This window comes from Olea europaea, chromosome 7 (genome assembly GCF_002742605.1).
Source record: "Olea europaea var. sylvestris chromosome 7, O_europaea_v1, whole genome shotgun sequence".
In the NCBI taxonomy this organism is placed as follows: Eukaryota; Viridiplantae; Streptophyta; class Magnoliopsida; order Lamiales; family Oleaceae; genus Olea; species Olea europaea.
The window spans coordinates 9,134,157-9,161,760 of NC_036243.1; the positions used below are offsets into that span (position 1 = coordinate 9,134,157).

Here is a 27,604-nt window from a genome sequence, read left to right on the forward strand (position 1 = left end):
TAAACATTAATGATTTAAAGAAATACTTTCTCAGAAGCATTAACACAGTACTTTTCAAAATATTTGTATAGAAATTTTCTTCAGGACCGACAAAATATTCTTCTAAAATATTGAATGGTATAAAATTATGTCATAAATAATTATTCTTTTTAAATATTTGTACGTGGAAATTGTGCTTCTTTGGAAAAAAAAAATAAATAAATAAATAAATAAAATAAAAAACTTCTGTGAAGATCGCTCAAGAAGAAGAAAAATCAGCTTCTGTGCATATAATTTTGTCGATCCGAGGTATTAGGAAATCAATTTTTCACACTTCTTCAACAAACAAAAGGAAAAAATGAGGAGGAGAGTCTCTGCAAGAATTCAGTAACCACAATAATAAGCAGAATTCCAAACATAGGCTTAATTTTCGACAATTTCTCTAAAACATGAATGTTAAAATTACATTGAAGTTGCAGCCACCTATGTTGGACTCAAATTCCATTCTAGCACTGGAAATTTTTGCACCAATATCTCAGGCACTACAATAATATACCTACAAAAAGATTACATGTGTATTAATATTATTCCTTCTATGATCTGTTAAAAAACATTTGAAAACAATATCCAACCAGAATTAGGCTTGTCTCTGGCCTTGATCAGAGACTGTCAAATGAATAAAATTCTGTCGAGTTTCCCACCAACAATTTCTCTTCTACATGTACATACACTTGGCGACCCATTCGCAATAGACTTTTGAAAGACTGTCTTCTCGTCTAGTAGTCGACTGTATTTCTCCTAAAGATGTAATTCGCAGCATATTCTGTAATTTGACACTGACATTACCGTTATTTGGAGACCCACATAAAACCAGTAAGACAGTTTCCTACAGCCATATTTGGTAGGAAGGATTGGATAACACTAGACGATATTAAGGAATAAATGTTCAATCCTCTTCGGTAGTACACCAAATATGCACTGAGTACTAACAACGAGTAATCTTGACCATCATCTATGAAAGCCTTGGGATCTTTTCCCGGTTGAATTCACCGAAGAGAAACCAACATTGTCCGGATTCATCATCTAAGCTCCCGACACATATTCCTTCTCTAGTAAACTGAACATGACCATTAGGCGCTGTTGAAGATTTGAAGTGATGTTCTTAGTGATCCTTTTCTGATGTCGGGTGTATTTCAACCATGCAATTCCAAAGTACACCTGAACAATACATCCCACTGATCTAGAAGGTTGGTCCTCAACCTGATATCTCAAATGAAGCTGCAAATAAGCACAGCATATTAGTCAGCAACATAAAGTTACAAAACAAGTAATTTTTCCATGAGTCTAAAATTGGAAATAAGTTACTTATTTGGCCAGTCAGCTAAAAGAGCAGAAAAGTTAACTTTCTTAACTAAAATGCAAGAGAAAGGTAACATGTTCAAACATGTTTGGAAACAATGCAATGTAATATCAAAAGGACCTGTATAGCATGAGGAATAAAGACCAGAAATACACGTCACAGGATTATAACGCGTGCTAAAGGTGCTAGTGTACATACAGTGAAATAGTCACCCAGTGGAACCCCTTGGAGTGTCATGACCTCTTCTATAAGCCAACCATTTCTACTCAGAAGATGTGACTTTTGCTGAGTGCTAGTTACTTCTCCTCCATAGCGGGATATACGCTTTTCAAATTTGTAGTAAAGTTGCCTCTGATATACATCAGGCTTTTCAGATTCCCAAGGGCTGGGAGTATAATTGAGACATCCGGTTCTCTCCATGACCCTTTGGTCAATTTCGCTTCCTCTGAATAGCTCCATAAAGAAACTAGTCTGAAAATGGCAAGCGATAAAAATAGTGAGGCAATCAATCCAAAAATAATAATAATAATAATAATAATAATAAATTCAAAAGGAATAGAAATTGTGATAGAGAGATAGGGTCAAGCGAAGAAGATGGGAATGATACTTACTGGAACAGAGAGGATTGAGGAATAAACCATAGACATATTAACATCCTTGATACCCAAAAAGGAGCCACTCTCCTCAGTTTGAAGGCCTTTGGCTTCAGATTCTTCGTAGATTGGTTGGAGGCTATTAGCTTCAAGTTGTTGCCCAGGACCTTGGAGGTTTTCGGCTGTGGACTCCTCTTCAGATGTTTCGAGTCTATTGGCTTCAGATTCTTCTTCAACTATTTGTACCTTTTGCTCAAGAGTCAATGCCTTTGCCTTCCATAGTGCCATGATTGTTCTATACAACACAACACATACATGAAACCAAAAGACAATTTAATGCCAAGGCCAGACTTATTTTCTCTCAGACAGCCGAGGCTACCAAAGAGCAACAATAATAAAGAGTAAAACACAATAAAAAGTTGTGTTGCACAGGCATTTTAACTAGTGTAGTGTGCCTAACACGTGTCAGATACCAACATTCTACCATAGTCATTCTTCTTCAGAAATATTACATATTTTTAACCCAAAGTTATAATAACAAATAGGTACTCATAAATAAAAAATTTCAACAAGAAAAATTAATAACAAATATAAAATTAAATTTATACTATATAAATGAAGAATTTCAAAGATTAAACGTCTCATGTCAGTACTATTTGAAAGATTGCGTGTTGACATATCAAGGAAATTTAAAGCTAATGCTATGCTATTCATAAGAATGCTACTCTAATTTTTCAGTGGATTGGACTGAAGTACTGTCAGAATGTTTTAAGTGCTTTTCGGTGAAGAAATGATAGATTGATGACCCTGTTAGCAGATTTTTTGGATGAAATAGGGAGCAAGGCATGATAGCCAGAAAAATGTACACACTTCTAAGAAAGAAAAAAATGACAGAAGGGTAATAGTATGGCCGAAAATTATGAAAACCCAAAATGTCGGAGATCTTATAAGATCACCGTCGGTATCTGATGGTATGACACCTAAGGGAATTTATAGGGCAAGAAAAAAATACCATAGAAATGAAAAAAAATAGAAAATAAAATAAAATTTACAAATTATGTTATCTTGTAGAAACACAACTAATTTACATCTGAAAATACCTGTGCGCCACATTGAAAGACACAAAAGAGTGGAAATGAAACTTCAGCCTGCCTTCCTCGTCCTGTGTTCTTGCTCCATGCCGTGCATCAAAACCTCTGCCTCGCCATAAAGTCACGACGATGATTGGACTACCCATTGACGACAAAGTAGGAGGAATGACTTGAATGTCTTCTATGTCTTCCCAAAGAAAGAAAAACTTTGCCTTGTGTCCAAATAAATCTGCATGAAATCCAATTACTCTTGCTGACAGAAACAGACGGCCCTGCCAATGGAGCAGTAATCAGTTACTGAGATATAACTTAGAAATATAAACAAGAATAAGCAAAATATCCTCAAATTGTAAGAGTTTATTACATAATTTTTGTAAATACAGGAAGAGGTCTTTACAGTTTCAGCCAATTTGACTGACATTGAGTGAAGGAAAAGATAACCAGTGTGAAGTCTTAAATGACCAGGAAAAACTACAAATATTCTAAAAACCAAGTACCTGGAGAGGCATTCTGCGCTTCAAGTGACAAGAAAAATCATTGATGAGAAATTCCTCTGGGGGAAGCCCAAAGAGTTTCTGGAAAGATGAATTTGTTAGGGGAGATCGCAACCGTATCTGCAAATTTTCATTTCACCATATTAGACAGCTAAAAAAAGGTGATGAAACAACCAGCTAATGTAAACCAGTTGCGAAATGAATTCAATTGGGCAGAACACCAGGAACTTTACCTTCTTTCCCACCTCCTTCTCCATCTTAGTTATATATTCTTTGACAGCATTGCTACCTCGGGTATCATCTAAAAAGATTCTCAAATGCAACTTCGACTGGCATGCCTGAGCTAACTTCCCTCGAAGCGGAATCCAGACGTCTGATAAGTCAGATATATTACTTTTCAAGAAATTGATTTCAGTGTGTCCAAGAGACATAGCTTCAGCAAAAGGTCCATCAAAATCAAAAACTTCCACATCTAACATTGACGGAGGCTCGTCCATTGCATCAAATTCGAAGATTTCTGCAAGGAACCACATTTCCAAGAAGTAAATTAAACCAGTGATGAACCAACCACTTATAAAAGTATGTTAATAGTTCAATCAAGAAGCAAACGTGCGAAATGGTATCAAAGATAAAGTTATTAAAATTCTTAAAAGATAACAGAAATACCATTCCAGTGAGGGTCAGATTTCTGGAACTTGATAGAGCTGGTTTTCGTTTTCCCATTGCAAGTAAACAACACATATGGATCAGAGAACCCGCTTGCGTCAACGGCTGCCAAATTGATTCCTTCTATTAAGGCAACAGTTAGCAGCCAACCATCCCCTTGTGCTTTGATCCCATGATCAGTGCCTGTGATAAACAAAACAAAATTGAACCATGTTAACTCAATGTGAACACTTAACAGTTTCTAAATACTGAGAACAAAGAAATCAAAATGATGCAATAAACACAATTGAATTAGAAAAAATATTAGATTACCTCTTTGCACTCTAGCCTGCAAGTAACGTGAGATCGACTCTAACACCCGTTTACCTTGCAAAATCAACACTCCACATACAATCAATTCGCCAATCGAGTCTGGCAAGTCCAATCCAACAAACTCAAGTCCCTGAATTGTGCTAGGCGTCGCCAGCCAGATATGCATGACCATATACAACCCAATAAAAAAAGTTGAAATTACAGTAAAATTAGCAAAATACTGAACAGCCAATTTCCAGTCTGACAGGCTCTCCACCTGAAGAGATGCCAAAAGTTGATCCCTCTCCGAACCTATGTCCTTGACATCAACTGGTTTTACTTTCTGAGATAACAAATTTGAGTACTGCTCAAAGCTTTCCTTTATACCTTGTCGTGTTCCACCTTCAATCATACCTTTCATCATAGTGCTCTGCAAAAAGTTAACACGCCATGAAACTTCCAGTCGAGACAACTGGTTTCCGGAGGCCTGCTCGGGTCCAGGCGTGATGCAGTAAAGCACTTCTACCCTAAAACATTTCCCATATGGAGCATCTGGAGTGCTCACACTGGATAAAACTGCATAGGCCTTCCCGTCAGCAATCAAATATGTTTGCTCCTCGATAGCTTTCAAAGCCTTAATCAGTTTACTTGCAGCCTTAGTATAAGTAAACACTCTTTTTAAGCTCTCGCCACCATTTTCAGATTTCCAAGGTCCAATTTCCAAATCAGTGGATCCCTGCATGTCCGTTAGAGACTTCAAAAAATCTGACTCAGGTGAAAAAAGTAACAAGTTCATTTCACATGGTGCAACTGCATACAGTTGGTCTATAACCATCCCTCCAGGTAAATTATTCGGAACTTCACCTCCTTGTTCTCTCGTCTCCAAACTTTTCATTACTTCTTCAAAATTTCCTGACAAAGACTGCTCTTCAGAATTGGTCCCCAAACCAACTGGGTTTGTACTTTCTGATAATTCTGTCACATTAGGTGGTTCGACTAAGTTTGTGGGTGTTGTATCGACATTTCTGTTGAATATTTGTGCAATTCGACGTGCGACAGTTGATGGGTGTGACTTTTCCTCCTTAGAAGTTGGAACTTCTTCAGATCTCATTGGCGAGAACGATCTCAATGGGGAAGACCTCAAAGGGGAATCCATTGATATATCAAAAGACTTCCTAGGTGATGATATAGGATCTCCACCGGACAGCAAGTCCAACAATGAATTATTTTGCAAGAAACATATGGTGAGAAGAATTTCACCTGGTGGAATACAAGAATAAATGTTAATCAGTAAATCACGATGTAATTCAAGACTTCCGAAGCAACAACGACAGTTCAAGGATGCAGTTCTTAAGAATGATGAATTCAATTTGATTACAACAAATTGTGTCATTTGATTACACTTCAGTATACAATACCAAACCAGTCAAGAACAAAAGTCGGTGTACTTTGTGAATGCTCTTTATCTGAACCCACCCAAAACGACACTATACAATCAAATCTTAAGTAAGCAAGCAATAAAGCAAGAGATAAATTCTTAGATACATCACTCAAATGTCACACATCTCTGCTTATGATTGAGCTCAAATTTTCTTAAGTTTAAGTAACCTTTCTGGAAACGTACAGCACTGTAAATTCAAATTGGAAACATAGGACACAATTCTTCAATCTTCATAACTGTTTGTCAAACAATTAATTTTTTTCAACTAAACATGTTTCAAACATCCAAATCCATTTTAAGCAGACCATTTTTTTAAAATTTCCACGTTAACCTAAGTGTCAAATGTTGAAAACAAAAGCATTCATATGTTTACAATGGTCTCATATATATCAACTAACAACCAATTTCAGACATCTCCACCCTTCTCTCTCCCCTCTACATATAAATATATCCACACACTCGCATACGCAAAGGCACACTCTCGAAGAACTCCACTGGTGCTAAGCAAATATTTATAGTTGAAGAATTCACTTTCAAGATTCCAACTCTTCCATAAAGGACGTTGCTAAAGTCTAAATGTTCCCAACTGAAGTCAAATGACATGTAAAGAAGCAAATCCAAAACTAATTTGATGAACATTAATTATCATAAAATACTACGACTAACATATAACAAGAACAGCTCATTGACTTCCAATTAGCTAAAGTGATCAACATACCACAATCCTTATTCTTGGCTTTCTTATTCCTAGGCTGCAATGTGTACCAAGAAGTGCCAAGGGATTTGTCATTGGCTTCGATAACTCGTATAACAGGAACTTTGATAAGCCCAATAAAATCATCCATTAAGTACTTATCTTCATCAAATACAGAAATTACAATCTCTTCTTTCAAGTCATCAACTTTGAAATTAAATTCCTCACACCATGATGGGTTCAAGCACTTCTTTATAACTTTAGTCCTGAACTTCTGCCTTCCCAACTGCAGCTTCACATATGGATCGCTGAACCCATCTGGGTCCATTGCTGGTATTTTCTTTGCTTCAATCACACGCACTAAAAGCTTCATATTAAGCAAGAATCAGTACAGTATTAACCCTGATCAGTCTTGATAAGTTAATTTACAACAAAAAATATTGAATTTTAGAATAAAATGTTTGAACAAGAAAGAGATGCATTAAATGTAATGAACTGAAAAGTAGTTAATAGGATTGGAAAAAATCTTGAAGGTTCAGATAATTATGAAAGAATATGAAGTATGAGAATTGACTTTCAAAACTCTATCTTTGCAAGACAGTACAAATATAATTAGGATAAAGGGAAATAAAAAGATCTTGAAGTTTGAATCTTGGAGTAAAAAATTAAAAATTCCTCAAATTTCTAAGGAAAATAAAAGAAGAAGAAAAATCAAATTTTGAGCTGGAAATGAAAGGAAAATAAGTGGAACAAGGGAAAGAAAAGGGATCTGACTATGAATGAATGATTTAAATAGACCAACAAGATGACTCCAAATGGAACTTCAAGAAAGCAAGTATATTTTACAACCCACAAAATGGATTTCAATTTATGGGTTTCTATAGGATCAACTCGGTTTCTTTCATGGGTAAGGGAAGGAGGTGTTGGGTGGTGCGGTGGTAGGAACATTTGAAGAAAGGCAAAGACTTTTCTGCGCCCTTTTTTCGCTGCAACTGCGCGTTTTTGGATTCATTGACTTAATTAACATACAAAAATGCTCTTTTTATTGATTAATAATCGGTTGCTTAAACAAGTTGATGATTGTTTTAAATATTTTAACTGCATTAATCAGAAATTTCTTTCTTTGGGGGCTGGCTGATTATAATTTCACTTTGTACAAATAAAGAAAAATATTCTACCTTCTCAAATGAAAAGAAAATGATCCAATGCATTTAAGAGGAATAATGGAAGAACATCAATTCCAATCTTATTTTTGATTAATAGCCTTTTGTCTGTATAAAGTGCAACATTCATCCTATGTTGTATATATTTAGGATTACGAAATTTTGATAAATAAATATTTGTTTTTTTAACCCTTGTTTGGTTCTCCATTATTATTAAAATTCATTTTTTCTATCTTATTTTTAACCACACATTTTTCAATAAAATAATGTTACACACAAATTTAAATTTTTTCTTATTTTTTAACTATATATTTTCACCAAAATACTATTCTAAAAGGCATTTTGGACAAAAAAATGAGGCTCCCCCTTTTTTTTTCATTTTTTTATAACTAATCAATTGCTGATTGGTTGAATGTTCACAGTGCACTATTTTTAAGAAAATATATAATCCCTAGCTGTAATAATTTCTTTCTTTTTTCTTGTTATAGAACAACAATAGTTTCTCTATAATCTTTTAAAACTTAGGGCAAGAACGTAAGTGAAGACGATATCAAGGTGACACATTATACAGATGAGGATGACATTTTATTTTTAAAGAATGTCGTCTAAAGATAAAAAATCGCAAATGAAAATTTTGGACTTTACAATCTCCTATCAAAAAGTGAAGTCATTGAGAAGAGAAGCCAACATGACACGTTATCTTTAAAAAATGCCATATGAATTAACAAATTACAATTGAATATGAGAGACTCATCCAAAAAATTAGCTTAGGGAAAATTAACGTATATGATAATTTAAATATAAAAAATCGGGTCTTATATAGACTGTTAAATTAATTAATATCATTTATTTATCAATTAGGGTGTGTTTGATTACATTTATTTTTCATGAAAAATATCAGTTTTCCATCCAATTTTTCACTTGGAGTGTTTGATTGCTATTTTTTTCCGTGGAAAATATTTTCCAACTTTTGAAAATATGCCTAATTTTCCTTGTTTTTAAGGAAAATATTTTCCTTGGGTAGAGGTGGTTTTTATTTTCTACAAAAGATGGAAAATATTTTCCTTTTTAGGTAATATTTTCCATGTCAATCAAATACACCCTTAGTATTTAACATCATAATCAAATCAAAATCTTGACTTTTCATGGATTTTGTTAATTGATTTTTTTATCGTTAGAGATAAAGTGGATCCTACCTGTGAGAGAAGAATTCAAAAATGACGGTTGGAATAGTGAAATAACAGTAAAAAAAATTGATTTTAATTGGATTTTAAGCTGTATCAAATGTTTGATCTTCATTTTCTAAAAAAAATATTTTTTTTAAAATTTATTTTCAAGAACACATTCTTGTATAGGCCCTGTTCGGGAGGGGTTTTGAAAATTGATTTTTTGACCGTTAAAAAAAAGTAGGGTCCACCTATAAAAGAAAAAGTCAAAAACTATGGCTATCACAATGAAATAATGGTCAAAAAATCAATTTTTTTTATGTAAAATATCTCTTTCAGACAGGCTGATATATATGAACAATCCCCCCGCGTCCTCTTGTCATGGTTCATATCGGCTAATAAACGACATAAATGGTCAAAGGTGACTGATGGCTCCAGTTTTATTTAATTTTTCTTCGATATTGGACCATTTGCATTTAGTCCTCGTTAAATAAATGGCAACACCTATGAATGTTTCTTGATGATTTATCCCTCATTTGCCCTCATTAAATTTCATTTCATTTTTCTCTTCTCTATTTTCAATCACACAATCTTTCATAAAATAATATTACACGTACTCATTTTTTCAAAAAAATACTAATTCACCAATTTTTATTTCAAAAAATGAGGGTCAAACAAGGCTTAATGATTTCTCAAAAAGATTATTCTTCTACAAGAAATATGTATACATTTATTATGCTAAAAGGATCGTACATTTATGAACACCACTTCAAAAAATAATGTATGATATTTCAACCTCTTTATTTTAATATTATTTTTAATGTACTATAACTAATGAGAAGTAAGATAAAAATTATTTTTTCATATTTATTGACTTTATTTTAATATTTTAATGCTTGAATTCGTCCTTTAAAGTGGTCCAAAAATTACATGATGTGTGGCCTTACTTTCATTTCTATTCCTCTCTCACTAATTATCCTACTAAACATACGCTTTTAGGCGGAGCTAATGATCATCTCGAAGATTAGAAGAAAACGAGAAAAATAAGAAACTACTTGTGCAATGAGGGAAACAAGATCATTCATCAAAAATCCCTAGAAACTCAATTCCAAGATTCTTAAAACAAAAATCATAATCAATCATTCTACATCCATGTAGAAAAATTGAGGATAGTTTCATGATGTTATAATCTGAAATAAAAACAGTGCACAGAGGGGAAATCTTTTCCCCAACTAATAAAACATAAGTACAGATCCATCCAAACTTCCTCCGCATATATATCATTCCTGTATTTCTCTTACTTTTGTCTCTTGTAAATCTTGCCCAAGAAGGACTTCAACACAGCCTGCACAGCTTTGCTCGGGTGAGCTTTAATAGAGGTAGTGAGTTTCTCGTAGCTCCTGCTTTCGTACTCCTCAAACACACCCTGCAGATTGAGCTCGTTATAGAGGGCCTTGATTTTGGCAACATCAGCAGGATCTTCCTTTCCATAGTGATCCTGTAATAGAAATTGTAATCGAACATATTATTATCTGATACCGATAAAATGGTGTCTATACAGGAAAATTTTGTTCTTACAAATAAAATTTTCTTTTGCTCTTCGTTGCAAAGTTCCAAGGCTTTTACAACCAACCAAGAACATTTGAAATCTTCAATATCGGTACCAATCTGATGATAATAGAAGAATGAGGTAAGAACTAACAGCAAACAAAATGTTGAAAATATTGAATACGGAAAAATTGCACAGATGAACTCACCTTCCCAATCCGTTCAGGGTCACCAAAACAATCCAAGTAGTCGTCCTAATAGATAGAAAAACCATGTTATGAACCGATACAGTTGCTCGTAAAAATGATCTATTGTATGCACACCACACATAATAACTAATGAACAATATCGTGCTATATTAAAAAATAGAAACAGTCTGCTTGGAAATAAATCTCAGAGATACTGAAAAATTCTCGTGCTAGTAAGTTTCTAATTATGAATCTACTTATACCGGAAAAACTCACCTGCACTTGAAAGTAAATTCCCATGTCGATAAGTATGTTTTTCACATCTATATGGTTGTCCAAGTTCTCATTAGCCATGAGCAATGCGCAGGCCACCTGCGGACATAAAGGCAACATAAAATTTGAACTAGTCAATAACTATAATTTCATTTCCATTTTAAGAAATGGATCCTAATAAGTTCCTTACTCACCGGAATGTAGAATGAGTAGTAAGCAGTTTTATACTGAACAATGCGCCGGTGACTGCATAAGATTGAACGCATTCAATTTATTAATTGCAAAAAGAAAATCGAGAAACTAAGTGATGCATTCCAGGTCTGAGATCCATTGAAATGCTGACATTACCACTTACATGTCAAAATAAGTGCCATTAAATAAGATCTATGAGAGTCCTAAAATGAAAAACCTTGTGTGAAACAGCATACGTAACAAAATCAGCACAAACACAGATTTTTTATGACGTTTTTGAAGACAGTACGGTATGTTTGGCAGGAAGGATTGGATAGCACTAGACAGTATTGAGTAAAAAAAAAAGAGTTAAAATCTTGCACCGAATATGCACTAAACGTGCACCATTCGACTAGGTCTCCAGTGATATGTATAAATCTTTATTCAACATCTAGTGCTGCACAAAACATCTAAATGTACACCATGCCTACACGTATAATTCTTCATCCCGTTGTCCTGTGCTGCATAAAACATGCACTAAATATACAAGATTTGTACAGGTCTTTATTGGTGCATATAATTCTTCATACCAAGAAGGAAATATAGTTAACGCCCAAATTTGGTCTGTCAGATATATTGCACAATGCTAATGTCAAATAATTCTAGAAAATATTAGACTCACAGGGATAACGAGTATTTTGACAGATCTTTTTCTCCTTCAATGGTAGTAATCAAATCTATCATCTGTCCCGAAGCAGTCTGGAACTCAACCTACAAGCAGAACAAGAATTAAATTCAGAACATCTTAAAAAGAAACATGATCAAATGAAGTCCTCACTAGTCAGTTACCTCATTGAACAAATCCAATAGATCCACATAGTAAGGCTTATCTCTGAAGTGTTTCTTGAGAATTCTTGGAATGTGATTACGAAGTATAATCCCATCATTTGCAGCAATCATACCAACCTAAAACATAAAATTTAACAAGATAATGCCTTGCTGGAGACAAAACAGTGGACCGTACTAACAAGAGATCAAAATAGTTTTGCAAAAACCTTGGGAACCCGGAACCAACATGGTTGACCACGACGAGTGTGAGAATTGTCCATAATATCATCTAGGACGAGAAAATATGCCTGAAGCTGCAAATTTCATCAACATATAAATATGAGAATTTTCTGCATGAAAACATGCAATTGCAAACAAATGTGAAACTAAGAACACGGCATCATAAATTGTGTTCAACATACCCATTCAATACACCAGCCAAGAGCACTAGCAAGAAAGATTTCCTCCTCAGTTAGCTCTTTTCCTTCTTTTAGCAGCTTGTAGCTATCAATAACAGACAGGCCTCTGTTTAATTTCCCTGAAAATCACAATTCATCCTGGCAATATTAGCACGGGATGCTTCTTTACAAAATATCAAGCTCTTCAAATAAGTAACTGGATTGTATCTGACCTCCAGGAACATTGTAGTCCAGCATCTGCCACAGATATAGGAAAGATCAAATCAGGATGAAAAATAAATGCATAACTAAGAATAGTGTGTGTATACAGTCACTTTCTAGTAATTATTCGAGAGAAGTTGCAACTCTGTTCATTTAATTATGAAGTTTGACATGCCACGCGTCTATTTACATACCCCCAGTACCAAACCTCCACGTACTCACATACTTGCACACAAAAACATCAATTAACATTAGTCATCAAGTTATTTTTAACTCTTTAGTCCAAGCAAAATCATCACAGGTTTATGAACATATATATTAGGAGCACTTTCAAGGTCTAAGTTAGAATTAATATACAATATGTGCACGAACTAAAAACTGTGATGCCATAAATACTCCTTACTTGTTAGAGAATCGATGCACATTTTTAGCACAAAGTTTATCCAAAATAGGTTGCTTTGTAAGATAAAAAATGTCTCAAGTCTTAAACTCATTTCATCTAGAACATTGTAGGAAGGAGTAAGACTGTAAGATTCTTTTAGTCAATATCTTAGAAATTTTGGTGGAAGAATTTAGAGTATCAATTTCTACTTCAAGAGTAAATGAATCTTCAACATCCATGTCAAGAAGGTGGAACTCTAAATAGGGCCACAGTGCTCGTTAGTAACAAAGCAAAAAGAGCTAAACTAGTATAAAATACGAATCTCCTTCTATTCTAAGCTATTTCGTTTAGCAAACTTTTCAAAAAATAAAGTACTGCAATGGTCAAAATGAAAGGTAAAGAAAAGAAAAGAGAGAACGGCAAACAGATTTACAGCCCTTTGGGAGTGATTTTTTCTCTCAAAAAATTGATTTTTTTACCATTATTTTACTATTCCAGCCGTCATATTTGACTTGTTCTCTCACAGGTGGACTACACTTTTCTCTTCACGATCAAAACTTTTCAAAATCAATCCCAAACAAGCTCTTAAGAAAGGAACAAATTGAAGAGCTTTTCAATATCTCAAGAAGATTAGTGGAATCTTGTTGTAAGTGGGGATAAATTTTGCGAATTGCATTAAATTATTGCTTTAATGCATACAGCACTATTAAAGTTGTCAAGATTAAGTGTTACAACTTTAGAGACATAATATGTTGCATAAAAGATTAGCATCCCTACAATAAAAAATAAAATAAAACACCAATATTATATATTATTTTCTACTTAAAAACAAGAAGGGTTGGAATTCATGATTTTTCTACCTCTCTATTTGGATCATTCTCAAACCATAATTGCATAGCATATAAAGAATTAAGCTATTTTGCAAAGTTCTAAAAAACATTAGATCTAAATAAACAAAATTTAATCCATAATTTAATTACTTAAATTCAATTTAGATAACAAAATAAAGCAAGTATTCAGTAGAATTTTCTTGTACTGGCGAAAAAATTTTACAAAACAAAATATAACTCACCCGTTCAACCCATTGGCGAGAATTATCAGTCCATTCAAAAGCTGAATCATTCAACAGCTCAGATTTCAAAACTGAGTATACCTCCAAGAATTTTGTCCTCAGATCCGAGGTCGTCCCATTCAGATTTGCCATCGCTCCTATTCCAATAATACAGGACAACACAAGAGAGAAATGTATATTTCTGAGAAAATGAAAACTCTGTTGAATTGAAACCAATGAAATGTGTACTGCTCTTTGGGTCCTCCAGATTTTATGCTGAATGTACACTCACATGCATCTACTTTGGAGGCTATAAAATATTGCATTTGGTCCTACTTTCTTTTCATTTTTCACAATTTGTGCGAAATGACATTGGTGCATCCTTTTAAGAAAATGACAGGTGCGTTTTCCAATCTAAACGAGGGTATATGTGACAATTTATCTAACATGGAAAACATCGAACACGAATGAGAATGGGACACGTCGATTGATGGGTTGGTGGATGGCCACTTTGTGAGTAGGAAAATATTGGCCGTTTTGTTTGATCCATTTAATTTTTTTATTGCCCATCTAGGAATTTTCATACGCAATGCAATTTGTTCAAAACACTTTAATTTTTTTTTCTTTCTTTATTTATTAAAAAAGCAATTGAGTCAAAAAATTGGATCTAAGGATGACATTCTCGTAATTTTATATTGAATGTTGATGTCTTTTAAGAAAAATTATGAAATATGTTTTAAATAACTGACTCGATATGGAAAGTGATGCAATCTCAGTATAATACGTCAAAGAAAAGAATATAAGTTGGACTATAATTGATAAATTTGATCATATTTATTTTTTATTTATTCTTATTACTCATATATTATTTCATTCGCATATTGTGCCCCTGTTTGTTTCTCTTTCTTTTTTCATTAAAATGAAAAATATGATCGTTATTCATCACATCAAATCACTATATTTGAATTTTTATCTTTTGTGTAGAGTCCATAATATCTATAATTTTCATTCTTATTTTTACATAAATGAGAAACAAACGGGCCTTTATAAGATTCTCAAAAAATTTTAATATATTTATCATTTATTTATTTTGTAAAATGTATTTAAAAATGCTTTACGTAATTCCAACGTATTCAAAATGCCAAGTACAGTGCTGAAAGATACCAAACTTTAACAGTTTGATTTGAAGTGTGGGCCCTTGTCAATAGTCAAATGTGGAGGGTGTACTAATATGTAATAGACTGGGTCAAAATTGATAGGCCCATTAAAATAAACAAAGTTTTGAAAAGCAAGTATTTCGTGTTAAAAAATTGGAATATTACACTCGCTTCGTTTTGGCACACATTAATGTAAAAATAAGAATGAAAATTATAGTCGTTAAAACAACCCCACATAAGAGATAAAAAGTAAAATGTGATGACTTGATGCTATGAATAACGATCATTTTTCTCATTTTAATGAGCAAATAATAGAAAATAAACGGGGCTAAGTCCTTATTATGTATGAATTAAAATTTAAATTAAAGTCAGTAATTCATTTTAACCACATATTTTATAAGTCCAGTAACTTTTCAATTACGTATTTCATTATAAATCTAATTTTATTTTCTACCAAACAGGAGCTAAGTGTATTTATAATTTGAATACAATATTTTGTAATTTTAAGTTTTACGTGTTGTGTTTTCCTTATTGGTAAGATTAGTTAAAATTCAATATCTCAAAAATATATATTTCAACACTTTCTTAATTCAATGCAAATATGCCACCAAATAACATCAAATATCTAGCATAATGGATTCAATGCTAGCTATGACCATGTTTGATTCTCATTTTGAGAAAAATGCATTTTTCTCTCTCTTTTTTTCAACCACACATTCATCATTAAAATAATATTACACGTAAATCAAAAAAATTTCTTTATTTTTCATCCACACATTCTCCATCAATTTACTATTCTAAAATTTATTTTTCCATAAAAATTGGTGTCAAACACCCTCATATCTATATGTGTAGTACCTCAAGAAAGATTTGTAGGTTGGGCAGCGAATACAAACTAGAGTGATTAGGACACTTCCAACTCAGGCAATGCAAACATGTTAATTGGTAGGTCGGACTTGTGTAGGGGTGAATAAATTGAAAAATAAAATAAAAATTATAAATCGGTTTCAAAGTTAGGTACCCATCGTTTCAATTCAATAATCAAGAGCAATATGGAACCCAATCGTTTACTAGTTCGTTTCGATAGGTTGAGTTTTGGTTAAAACGTTAATTGCTATTGTCAATATCAGATTACCGAGTCAATCTATATATGAACTTGAAAAAAATAATCACATCTTAGCTCATTTATAACTCTTATACATTCAAGCATTTTCATTAACATCCATTATCCTTATGCATCAAATTTGTAAAATTAATTTGTTAAGGTAAGAATACAAAGTTGATCGAAGCCCGAGCTTGAAAAACAAGAACCATAAATTAAATTATTTATAATTCTTCTACGGTCAACCTTTTGCATCAATATCCAACTCCCTATTCATCAAATATGTATAATTTGTAGTTGATCTAAACCGAGGTTGAAAAACAAAAATCTCATCTTAGAGCCTACTTGAGTTATTTTTTCCTTTTTTTTTCCCGCTTCTTTTTACACTGATTTTCGATGACGCCATTTATGAGGACTCAGATGTCAAAATTGAAACGATATAGATGATTTGCCCAATGAAGGCAAAACAATAGGAACATTTTTTGGTTCAACATGATATGGAGAATATCTAGATGTGGGTTTTCAAGGAAAAGCTTGAGAATGCTCTGGGTAAAATGCAGCCGCGGAGCTATATGAATGGGCATTCTCGTGAAAGGGATCGACCCTTTCCATTTAGTGTTCGTAAAGGTTTTGTTCGATCCCATAGGATGCAACGTAAGCATTACAGGGGACTGTCTAACCCTCAATGTATTCATGACATTGAGGTTGTTCCTTTGCCCAATCTTAAGCTGTTAGTATGAGGGTATTTAAGTCATTGTACAAGTTTCCATTCTGTTGTGTTAGTTGGCTAGCTGGTTTTGTGTATAAATATGTATCGTATGCATTAGTTTGAAATGAATAAATAATAGCAGAAATTTTCCCACCAATTCTTCTCCTTCTCCATTTTCTAGATCCTTCTTGCTGCAACTTATCATGGTATCAGAGCAGTGAAGCTTCCTACAATGGCAAAGGATTCAAATGTTCAGGCGGAGATTTAGAATGAATTTGGAGTTGATCCTTGAAGATGCAATTGATGAAGATGCGATTGATGAAGATGCGACTTCTCTCGTCAATAAATTGACGAGTGATCCGAACAACCCGTACTACCTTCATTACAGTGATAACACAGGAATGCAGCTAGTATCAATTGTGCTCAATGATGATAACTACGCGACGTGGAGCCGTGCAGTGATTATGGCACTAAGTGCCAAGAAGAAGGAAGGTTTTATTGAAGGATCCATTATCAAACCAACTCAGAATGATCCTCTCTGTGGTGCTTAGAGGAGGTGTAATCATGTGGTCTCCTCCTGGATTATCAACTTGATTCCAAAGGAGATTTAACCTAGTGTGATGCATAAGGATTCTGCAAGACAGATCTTGATCGAACTGAGGGATCGCTATAGTCAGGCTAATGGTCCTCAACTCAAGAAGCAAATTGCTTCAATTTCACAAGGAAATAATTCAGTTAATTTTTACTTTAATCGGTTCAAAGGTATTTGGGAGGAATTTGATAATTACAGGCCAGAGATCAATAACTCTGATTATAGACGTGAAGATCAGATTATGCAATTTCTCATGGGGCTAGATGAGCATTTTTCTAGTGTCAGAAGTCAGATTCTATTAATGGATCTATTACCGTCTTTAGATAAGGTATTTGCATTGATTTTGCCAAAAGAAAGACAAAGAGAGATTGCTGCAAAAAGGTCACAGACCATTGATGCAACTGCCTTTGCTGGAAAAGCAATGCACAACTCATTCAATAACCATAGATCATTTCCTATACATCAAGCACAGAAACGAGAAAAACCTCTATGTAGTCACTGTGGGATACTTGGAAATCTTAAAGGAAAGTGCTACAGGTTGATAGGTTATCCCCCTGGTCACAGATTTACTAGAGAAAAGTCTTTAACTGCAAATGTTGTGGATCAAGCTCAAGGCAGTGTCAGTGTCAACAACTTTTAGCCATGTTGGTGCCACAATTTCAAAGACAGTTAGCACCAAACTCCCAACAGTCTCAAGATGTGTCGCCTTCCTCATCATCTATGCCAGATGCATTTGTTTTCTCAGGTAATCGTGTTTTTCTTAATGACTCCATGATTGAAGACACTGGAGCCTCATAGCATATGGTATGTTCTATTAAATACTTAGCCACTGTGACTGCTACCATTAGTGCATCTATAAGACTACCAAATGGTAAAAATGTTCCTGCAACACATATTGGGACTATGAAATAATCTGAATCTTTAATCTTGAAAGATGTTTTAGTTATGCCATCCTTTAATTTCAACTTGATTTCTGCCAGAAGCTTAATCCTTAAACACAATTGTTTCCTCCTATTCATCCAGCATTATTGCTTTATACAGGATCTTTCAACATGGAAGATGATTGGGATGGGAAAACTTGAGGCTGGATTGTATTGTTTCCAACAATCTGTCCATCACTCTAATGTTCAATCTTCAGATAACAACTCACGTCTTTCCACAGCAATTGTTCCTAATATTTCTTTTAGTGTCCCTGATATTTCCTTTAGTCACAATTGTATTCCTAAGACACCTTTGAACTGTAATAAAGCACTTTACCTTGCCTGTAATTCTCTAAACAATGTTGATATCAAATCAAACATCAATATTTGGCATTGTCGTTTGGGACATGCTCCAAATTCAAAGCTGTTAACCTTACGCAAAAGTATTCCTGATATTACAGTTGATGAAAATCTGTATTGCAGTATATGCCCTATGGCTGAACAACATTGATTGCCTTTTCTTAACAGTGTGACCCATGCTTCTCACATATTTGATGTCATTCATTGCGATATTTGGGGTCCCTATTCATCTCCTTCCTTGGATGGCTCTAAATATTTTCTCACGATAATAGACGATCATAGTCGAGCTACCTGGACTTACCTTATGCGTGATAAATTACAGACCAGATCACTTATTCAATCCTTCTTCTATCTCATTAAGACACATTTTAACTGTAATTTGAAGACTATTCGATCTGATAATGGCCCTGAATTTCACACGGACGACTTTTATCGTTTTAAAGGCATCATTCACCAGTTGAGCTGTGTTGAAACACCACAGCAAAATGGTGTGTTTGAGAGGAAACATCAGCATCTTTTTAATATTGCTAGATCCATTAAATTTCAGGCCAACTTATCTCACAAATTTTGGGATGATTGCATATTAACCGTTACTCACCTTCTCAATCGAACACCCACAGCTGTTCTTGTTCACAAATCTCCTTATGAAATATTACATCAGATCAAGCCTTCTTATACTCATCTTCGAGTTTTTGGATGCCTCTGCTATGCATCTACTTTGAAACGAAATAGAACTAAGTTTGATCCTAAGGCCATTCCATGCATTTTTCTTGGTTATCCCTATGGTATGAAAGCCTATAAATTGTACAATCTTCAAACACAGACAACATTTGTGTCACGAGATGTATATTTCCATGAAAATGTCTTTCCTTTCCATCAACCTTCATTCCTCCACTCTTTGTCAAAATCTTCTGTTTCCCCACATGACTCATTTCTCTTTGCTTTGCAGCCACATTCTCATCTTGATGGTTATTCTCCAATTTCAGATTTCGCTCCACCACATTTTCCTTCAGAACTCTCATCCTCCTCCAGTTATTCCCAGTACAAATATTCCCAATGCAAATTAGTCTTTTATATCCACCTTAATTGAGAAACCTGTCCCTCATGACAGCACTTCTACTCCTCAAGTGTCTTCTTCACCAGATGTCCCTACTCGAACATCTTATAGGCTCAAACGTCTTCCATCTTATCTAAAGGATTATCACTGCAGTCTGGCTTCTCAAGTGCCTGTTGCCCATTCAGATTCCATGGATAAAGGTTCTAAATTAGGAAACCAATATCCCATTTCAGCTTATCTAAACTATAACAGATTATCCCCAGCTCAAAGACAATATTCCCTAGCCTTGTCCATTATACTTGAACCTCAATCCTTTGCTGAGGCATCCATAAACCCAGAATGGTGTCAGGCCGTGGATGCTGAATATCATGCTCTTGTTGACAATAATACATGGACCGTTACTCCTTTACCAGCTCATAAAAGTCCAGTGGCTTGTAAGTGGGTATTTAAGGTTAAGTTAAATTCAAATGGCGCAGAAGAAAGGAAGAAAGCACGTCTTGTGGCTAAGGGTTTCACTCAACAGGCTGGAATAGATTATGAAGAAACTTTTTCCCCTGTTGCAAAATTAGCTACTGTTAAAACATTGCTTGCTGTTGCAGCTAAAAGGCATTGTTATCTTCATCAACTTGATATAAATAAAGTCTGTCTCCATGGCGAACTTGATGAGGAGGTTTATATATTCATGCCTCCCAGTTACGAGTAGTAGAGAGAGTGGAGAGAAGTTGGTTTGCAAACTAAACAAGTCTATCTATGGATTGAAACAAGCCTCGAGGCAGTGGAATCATAAGTTGACTTCATATAATCTTTCACAAGGTTTTACACAGTCAAAATCATATTACTCTTTGTTCAGCAAATAAATGGTTGCTCCTTCACCGTACTTCTCGTATATGTAGATAACATCATTATTGCTGGGAATGATTTATCCTATATTGAATCATTCAAGCTGGGATTGAATGATAAATTCAAACTGCAAGACCTAGGTGTTTTGAAGTATTTTCTAAGTCTTGAAGTGGCGAGGAATTCGAGTGGAATAACCATATGTCAACGAAAATATGCACTAGAAATATTATCTGATGCTGGTTATCTTGGAGCAAAACCTGTGAACTCTTCTTTATCACAAAACTTAAAGCTTAGTCGAGATGAGGGTGAACCAATTACAGATGCCAATGTGTATGGATGGCCAGTAGGAAGGCTATTGTACTTGACAATAATGAGACCTGATTTGTCCTATGTTGTGCAGGTTCTTAGTCAATTTCTTCAATCACCGAAGCAACCTCATTGGAAGCAGCACATCATGTTTTGAGATACTTAAAGGCCACACCTGGGCAAGGTTTGTTCTTTGATAGTAAATCAGAATTTCATCTTAAAGGTTATTGCGATGCAGATTGGGTAGCATGTTCCGATATAAGGAGGTCTATAACCGGCTACTGCATCTTTCTGGGCAATTCATTGGTGTCTTGGAAGTCCAAAAAGCAACATACAGTCTCAAGATCTTCGACCGAAGCAGAATATAGATCCATGGCTGCTACGGTCTGTTAATTGAGTTGGATGAAAAATATTCTCAATGATTTGGGTGTTTCTCATACAAGAGCAGCTCTACTGTTTTGTGACAGTCAATCAGCAATCCATATAGCCAGCAATCCAGTGTTCCACGAAAGAACAAAACACATAGAGATTGATTGCCATCTTGTACGAGATAAAGTGCAAGCAGAGGAAGTAAATATGCTACGTGTAACCTCAAATGAACAGTTGGCAGATCTGCTGACTAAATCTCTAGGGGGAGCAAAACTTAAAATTTTGTTACACAAGATGGGAGTGATAAATATACACTCTCCATCTTGAGAGGGGGGGGGGGGGGGTGTTTTTTTTTGATTGTTTTTTGTTAGTATGAGGGTATTTAAGTCATTGTACAAGTTTGCATTCTGTTGTGTTAGTTGGCTGGCTGGTTTTGTGTATAAATATGTACCACATGCATCAGTTTGAAATGAAAGAAAAATAGCAGAAATTTTCCCGCAAATTCTTCTCCTTCTCCATTTTCTATATCCTTCTTGCTGCAACTTATCACCCAATCTCACTAGTTTTGATGAAAATGACCGCAGAAGATGGGCAGAACTCACGGGAAGGAACCCAAAGTTCACCATCCCCCCTGAAGCAAGCGACTACTGTTTGTGGAGAAATTAGCCAACAACTAAGTTTGAACTCGACAGGCCACCTCCTCCAATAAAGAGTAATCCACACTTCCACTCAAAGAAGTTGCTTAATGGATCTGCACTACATCTATCAACTCAGCCAGCCAATAATAGCAATGGGGATGTGATTGATCTATCACCCGTTAGAAGGATTTCGTCTCTCTTGGAAACGAAGATGATTGTTATTTGGCAAAAAAGTGCACCTTTATATCAAATCTCGAATATGGAAATTCATTGTAACAAACCACACTGGCTGAAGGAATTCAATGTGGTGCTTGAAAATGTTTATGGACTAGTTACAGCTGCCAAAACAATCCATGAAGATAAAGAAGGTTTTCTGAATGCAATCAGCTTGTCGTTCATAGATCTTCAGAGAGTTGAAGCTTCATGGAGGAACACACTCACTCATGGAATCATCAAAGTGTCTTGTACCAGTATGTCTCGCACACCGTTTATTAAGAGACACAACAGGACTTTCACACTTACAGATCCATCTTCAAAGCACTGCTCTCTTGGACAATTTGTTAGAGAAATCCCACTTTCAACCCGAATTCCAGAAGATGCTAATATAGAAGCATACTATGATCAGTGGCGAATCTAGGATTCAAGTTCAGCTAGGGCGGTTTGACCGTTGACCGACGATCGTTGACTGTCAACAATCGTAATTGTTCGATCGTTTATTAAAATGGTTACATAATATTAAAAGTTATTCAATATATATGTAAATGAACTAAAACGTCAAAATCGTATACATATGAAAATATACTTCGATACAACCCAAAATAGTAAAAAAAAAAAAATACGATGCAACCTTACTCAGTTACTCTGTAACTGTAAACTTAGACAACTGTATTTTACGGGGTCTCATAATTTGAAAACGTTGCAATATTGCCTCATTCTCAATTTGTTTAAAAACAGCTTTCTCCACGTAAACCACCAAATTGTCATTCAACCAGATATCCCCCATTTTGTTGCGCAAATCACTCTTGATTAGATTCATAGCAGGAAATACCCTTTCAACACTTGCAGTTGCCACAGGTAATATCAAAGCCAAGGTGAGCAGCCTATAAACCAATGGAAAATAACAGGAACTTCTAGTTTCAATCAATTTCTGAGCTACACAGGATATACTATTGAGATTAAAGAAAGCTTCGTTCATTCTCACAAGCACTAGAAACTTATCAAGTTGAGGTCTAAGTAATAAAAGTTCTTCACTACTGAAGTCCAAAGGATAGAACTGAGCAAAACGTAACAATTTATCCTTATCAAAATCTGCAAATGAATCTCTTGGACTTAAACATGAAATGCAAGTAAAGAGCTCAGTAGTTGTTTCTGGAAATCGATCATTCAACTCTTGCAAGATTGAGTCTATCACATGACAATACAAATCAACATAAAAGCGATGAAAATAAGTCACCTGTTGAGCTACACGCCTAGGTCGACCTTTCACCACTACAATATCCTCCATATTAGGCACTAAAATATGTCTATCAACACAAAACTCAATCACCCTACTGAATAAAGTATCCCAACCATTTTCTCTCAAGTTCTGCAATGCACACTTACACAAATTCAATAACCTCATAGCATTCTGAATATCCTGATCCTTTTTCTGTAAGGCTTGTGAAAGGTCGTCTGTAATTGCAAGAATTTCAAACATAAAATGAAGACTGAACACAAACTCAAAATCTTGCATATTGTTCATCTGTCTTAAGGCCGAAGATTTTTGATCTGAATGTACGGCATCTTCTGATATATTCTCAAGAACATCTATAATAGTATTAAACATATTAATGAAACGAGTAACTGTCAATAAATGTGAGCCCCATCTAGTATCACCTGGGCGTGCCAAACTCATTTCTTGAAACTGACCACTTCCACCAGTAAGTTCCCCAGCATTAAGTTTCTCCAGAATATTAGCTTGATAACTTGTTCGAAGAGCATCACACGCTTACATGATGTACCAACCAAATTCACAATAATAGCAAGTACGTCCAAAAAATCACCAACCATACAATTCCTACGTGCCACAGATACAATTGCTAACTGAAGCTGGTGAGCGAAGCAATGAACATACATAGCATGCGGGTTCTCTCTAAAAATTAAAGCTTTCAACCCATTGAACTCACCTGACATATTACTTGCTCCATCATAGCCTTGACCTCTCAGACTAGATATACTCAACCCATGTGTAAAAAACATTGCATCAATGGCATCCTTCAGTGATTGGGCACAAGTATTAGTGACATGGGATATACCCAAAAAACGCTCCTTCACTCGCCCACTTTTATCAACAAACCTTAAAACAACAGCCATTTGTTCTTTCATAGAATTATCGCGAGCCTCATCAACTAAAATTGAAAACAAAGAATCACCAATTTCATTGATAATAGCTCTTGTCGTCTACAGCACAACAATTAATCAAATCCTTTTGGATGGTTGGTGAAGTCATTTGGTCATTTCCAGGAGCATTACTAAATAATACTTCTTTAATTTCCTTACAACGAGCTGCATACCAGTTCAATAACTCAATCAGATTTCCTCTATTAAGAGAAATTCTTTATGTTTGACTAATACATTATTTATTGTAAAGATCCAATTCCATTAAATTGTTGTCAAATTCTTTATGAGAAGGTAATTCTAATTTTGAGTGTCATTTTTGTTTTCAAATTCTTTATAAAATTCTTTATTCCCGTCTTCAAATTCTCACTTTTCCATTCAAGAATTTCATTTATCACTTCACAGTTCACAAATCATAGATTCACATATTCTTCACAAATTCACATATCACAAATCACAGACTCACAAATTCTTCACAAATTCTTCACAAATTAACAAAATCACAAATCACAATTCTTCACAAATTCACAGACTCACAGTTCACAAATTAAACGCAGATATCTAGATGACAATACTACTGCTCCAATCTTGACTATGCAAGAAAACAAAACTATGGTCTATGGATAAACAAATCCACAATGACTGAAGGTGAATTTTGAAAATGTTCGTTTTCAGACCACTCGTTGTGACTATCACAGATTCACAAAATCACAAATTCTTCACAAATTCACAATTCACAATTCTTCACAATTCACAATTCTTCATTTCTTCACAATTCCAATTTCCAGGTTTCCAACCCCTGAATGGCTGAACCAGTGAACCCCATCGCCTCTCACAGATCACAGTCTCACCCTCACTGTCTCGCTCTTGCAGACGCACAGTCGGCACAGGCACAGACTGCACAGTCGCACACTCGACTCGCACTCGCACACTCGCACAGAGCCACAGACAGCAGTCACGGCACAGGCATCATCAACAATTCAACATTCATGATTCAATTCAACAGTTCAACACCAAAAGGTCCAAAACCCCCAAAAAAAAAAATAATAAGAGTGAAAGAAGGAATCATCACTCACCTCTCTCACCGGTAATTTTGGGGGAAATTCAAAATTCTTGGCCTTGGAGCTGCGCGCCTGATGTGCTGCCTCACCAGCTGACCTGCCTCTCGTCTAGTCGTCTTCTGCAGTTCTGTTGTTAGCTTGGAGAGTTGGAGTCTGGTCTGGACTCTGGAGACGGGGAGTTGGGGGTTGGGGCCGGCCGGCTGGGAGGTCAATTGAAATGAAAAGGGCAAATATATGGGTTATGGGACATGGGTACCGGGTACGGGTTGCCGGGTTGACTAAATTCATTTGGGTTGGGCTGCAGCTTGGGCTAAATAAATTAAACAACAATAGTCAATAGCCCAAAACTTAATATACTTAAGCCCAAACAGCCAAACGGCCCAAACCCAACCAAAAAAATTAAAACCCGGCTGCTGTGGCTTCGTCTTCCCCTTCACTGCCTTCGCCCTTTAGGCTTCAGTTCTCCTCCAGGCTCCACCAATGGCGCAACTGAAATACTTACCCGGCGGTCCCGGCGGCTTTGTAGATTCCGGCGGAGCCAGCACACGCGGCCGCGCCCCCTCGCCGGGTGCTGGCTCCGTGCCTGACTATGATTGGCCACAAACGATACTTGAGATTTTGGTGCCAAAACTCCACGAGGGACTGGAAGAACATGAAGTCCGTGTTTGCCTTTGTCCAAACCATGGAAACAACAATCTTACCTTCAACTTAAAATTCAATATCTCAAGAAGATTAGTCCTGCCAGAGCAACTTGACGCGCGATGATACCATACCTTCACAAAGATCTAATTAATTCAATCCACCCTTTAGTGATCAGGTGCTACCATCATTTTTCACGCATTAGATGTCATAGAGCTAAGTTATTCTCAACGCAACACTACTTGTCGATCGTCGCAATTGGTGGTAGCCACCGTCTCTCTCACATGCACTCCCGCAACGGAGGCGCACTTTCTTGCATTATTAACGGAGTTGAAGTTGTTGGTGATATTTGTTGGGAAATGGTTGTTTGTCAATTCAAAAAATGGTTAAGTTTAATTCACAGAGCATAATTAAACTCTATGGAGATTAGAAACGAAAAGAAAGAAGAAGAATAAAAAGAAAGTAAGGAAAATAAATCTGAGGCAAGTGGTTAACACTTTTTTCCTTCAGAACAAACTGTAGGGAAATTTACATCAACTGAGGAAAATGGAGAAGAAACAAACAATCAAAAATTTGATCAAGAAGCTGAAGAACGTAACGAATATGAAAGCTCGAACGCGTAATCGCTATCCTCAAACTATATGTACCCCCTCTCGAAATTGTATGAGATGCTAAAGGGTTTTTGGCAAATGGTTTGTAAAATTATATCAAGCCTTATAAAGGATTTAATACTAAAGTACAAGTTCAATCCTCCAAAACTTTAAGAATATAAGAAAGATACTGAATATGAATAAGAAATCAAGTGTTTGATTTTGGTGTGGAATGACATGTTGATCACAAGGTGTTTTTCTCATGTTTGTAATATTTTTCACTCCCTTGAAATGATCACAAGTCACTTATATATAGCCATGAAACAAGGCTATGCAAAGTGGTTCCAAAATATAAGTGAAAGACCATCAATTTTAAACCGCAACCGCCTCCAACGATCATTTCCTTCTTACCATGCAACCACATGGTTTAATCCCATGCGGTCGCATGGTTCACATCGCAGCTGCCCAGTTTTTTCTGTAACATGGCCTATTGGATCGTGCAGTCGCATGGCACATGTAATAGGCCTCAGGTTTGGTTTTCCATTCCACTTCGTCTTTTATTGAACAACAATTTCAACACAAACTTGTCTTGCAATGATTGCTAACGAATTACGACGCTTGTATCTCACGATACAACGTGTGGTAGAAACACTTCAAACCCCAAATAATTGCTAACTCAAATGAAATTCTTACCTCTACAAGAAAAAAATTTTTTGGAATGATTATTGAAGAGTTTTTGCAAGAGTTTTTGATATAATGGTTAATGCAAATGATATGAGATGTATTAGAAGAGGAAAGTTTGCAAGTGAAGTGACATGGCCCAAACGGCCAAACGCGGCAATCTTCATGAAGGGAAGCATCCCTTATTGCCGCTATCCAGTCATTGGCT

The 27,604-nt window shown here is 35.4% G+C and overlaps 2 protein-coding genes and 1 pseudogene across 2 annotated transcripts; 1 reads left to right on the forward strand and 2 right to left on the reverse strand.

Moving 5' to 3' along the window:
• Positions 1-367: 367 nt before the first annotated feature.
• Positions 368-7,605, reverse strand: LOC111396905 (C2 and GRAM domain-containing protein At1g03370-like). Its single transcript, XM_023023508.1, has 9 exons — positions 6,634-7,605; positions 4,496-5,734; positions 4,184-4,366; positions 3,751-4,034; positions 3,521-3,637; positions 3,033-3,295; positions 1,951-2,227; positions 1,538-1,810; positions 368-1,257 (listed from the first exon to the last, which is right to left on the reverse strand). Exons 1-9 carry the CDS (start codon positions 6,980-6,982, stop codon positions 1,063-1,065), a joined length of 3,180 nt encoding a protein of 1,059 aa, XP_022879276.1. The 5' UTR covers positions 6,983-7,605; the 3' UTR covers positions 368-1,062.
• Positions 7,606-10,001: 2,396 nt separating this feature from the next.
• LOC111396906 (farnesyl pyrophosphate synthase 1) lies at positions 10,002-14,371 on the reverse strand. Its single transcript, XM_023023509.1, has 11 exons — positions 14,021-14,371; positions 12,578-12,602; positions 12,369-12,484; positions 12,174-12,260; positions 11,968-12,084; positions 11,801-11,889; positions 11,142-11,193; positions 10,951-11,046; positions 10,696-10,740; positions 10,517-10,606; positions 10,002-10,436 (listed from the first exon to the last, which is right to left on the reverse strand). The coding sequence occupies exons 1-11, from the start codon at positions 14,150-14,152 to the stop codon at positions 10,236-10,238; spliced, it is 1,050 nt and encodes a 349-aa protein (XP_022879277.1). The 5' UTR covers positions 14,153-14,371; the 3' UTR covers positions 10,002-10,235.
• A 2,372-nt stretch (positions 14,372-16,743) lies between these two features.
• On the forward strand, positions 16,744-26,251 carry LOC111397865 (annotated as a pseudogene).
• The last annotated feature ends 1,353 nt before the right edge of the window (positions 26,252-27,604 follow it).